Source organism: Opisthorchis viverrini (genome assembly GCF_000715545.1).
Source record: "Opisthorchis viverrini unplaced genomic scaffold scaffold7623, whole genome shotgun sequence".
NCBI lineage: Eukaryota > Metazoa > Platyhelminthes > Trematoda > Opisthorchiida > Opisthorchiidae > Opisthorchis > Opisthorchis viverrini.
Window position 1 is genome coordinate 1 of NW_008754097.1, and position 1792 is coordinate 1792.

Here is a 1792-nt window from a genome sequence, read left to right on the forward strand (position 1 = left end):
CTCACTAGGGTCGAGATTCAGTTCGCTGCTTCAGTGCACTGGTGATAGAGTGTATCAGGATTTTGAAGTTTACACACGAAATGAAATGGGATGAATCCGAGAAACCTCATACATTGCTAGATAGTAAGCGCAGCATTAGTCGTGTGGGACAAATGGAAACAGAGCCAAGCAAGTGCTTTCAACGAATCCCGAAACACTGTGGAAAAAGCTATTCAGAACGCCACGATTTGCCAAAAAACACTAATATTGCGTGTCGAAATACACGCGCGTGAAAGTAATTGCACTGAACAATTTTGAACCGTATTTCATTCAAAACGTATAGCATGCGAGTGTGCGAACTGTTCCAGATCTTCCAACGTGTCTTTGTATGCTGCCATGAATCTAGAGTTTTGTTCGGGACTAAACCAGTTCTTCCAGTCGCCGACACATCCACGACGCATGAATTGGAAGGAAGGAATGAACTCTTCTACATCCTTGTAATTCGTCATTTTGTTCTCACGCATTTTATCGAAGGAGGTACGTTCCAAGATGACTTGTCGCACTGTGGGTTCCAAATCAGTTTCTGGGAGAAGAAAGTGGTGAATGTTGTTCACACAGGCCTCAGTGTCGTTCACTAACTGTTCATAGCTGATGGCTAACATTTGAGTGGGTTCGGAAATTTCAGCCTGTTTCAACCACGGTGGAACAACTTTGCGCCAGTCACCACCACCTATCCATCCATCAATCCACATTTCGAAAAATTCGTCCCAATCTCCTTCAAAGGGTCCGTAGTTTTGGAGACCACAATAGAAATTATACATTGAAACGGCCACATCTTTCGGATTTCGGTAGACGTACAGAATGCGTGGCCTCAGGTTCCGCTCCAGCCGATTCAGCGCACATTCAATGCTGTCAAATGGCAAGTGTGTCTTAATCAACCGCGGCTGATTCCCACATTGCTGTTGTCGCAAACAATCCAGATATTCCATCGCCTGGACTTTATCGGTCATCGTCGGAAAGAGACCAGTCCACTCCTCCTCAATAAAGGGTACCCTGAAGTACACCTGGGATTTCTCAACTTTCTCAATAGCAGATTGTAGATACTCCAGTTTCCCGTGACTGAAATGCAACAGGCAAGTTATTTCGGATAGGAATGTGATTCCGGACTTTGGATAGCCACTCAGAATGATATCTGTCGGGAGGAACACGAATTGGTCCTCAACACTCTTGATGTTCTTCTCAGATGTCCATGAGGGCCAGAGGTTTCCTTTGTACATAAATTCACCCGGCATACAACGATACTTTGGGTTTAGTGAGCTCCTGGGCCACTGATGTTCCACTCGTGACATGATTGTTTCAGATGTCGCCTCAGCTGTTCAACAGCACATGTAGTGGAATTTCACCGACAAGATTAGACGGCTTGTAAGACCCTTTACATATGCCATACTGACCAACTGTCGCTGACAGCTGGTTGTTTATTTTATACACCAATTGAAATGTTTCTCAAGTGAATACGTGGGTTTTGCACTCCTTGTAGAGTGTTGTGAAAATGATCCATGGTTTTGAAACACGTAAGAAAATATGTGTGCACCCAGGTCTCTCCTAGAAACCGAGGATTATGTGTATACGTATTTACACTGTGTGTTTTCGTATAGATATATATTTCAGCTGTGAGGTTTTGCGGGATATGAATTTTGTTCATATTCACATTACTCTCGTTCGAAATGTCGACCTCCTGTTCTGACTCAATGATTCTGATGAGTCCACACCGAATGGAGCACTGGACTCGATGTTCGCTTTTACTAGAGCTCAT

At 44.0% G+C, this 1792-nt stretch overlaps 1 protein-coding gene across 1 annotated transcript; it reads right to left on the bottom strand.

Annotated features, from left to right (window-relative positions):
• Positions 1-308: 308 nt before the first annotated feature.
• T265_15926 (hypothetical protein) lies at positions 309-1328 on the bottom strand (the record flags this gene model as incomplete). Its single annotated transcript, XM_009179355.1, has 1 exon — positions 309-1328. A coding segment is annotated over one exon (1020 nt), but the record flags the coding sequence as incomplete, so codon positions are not given.
• Positions 1329-1792: the final 464 nt, after the last annotated feature.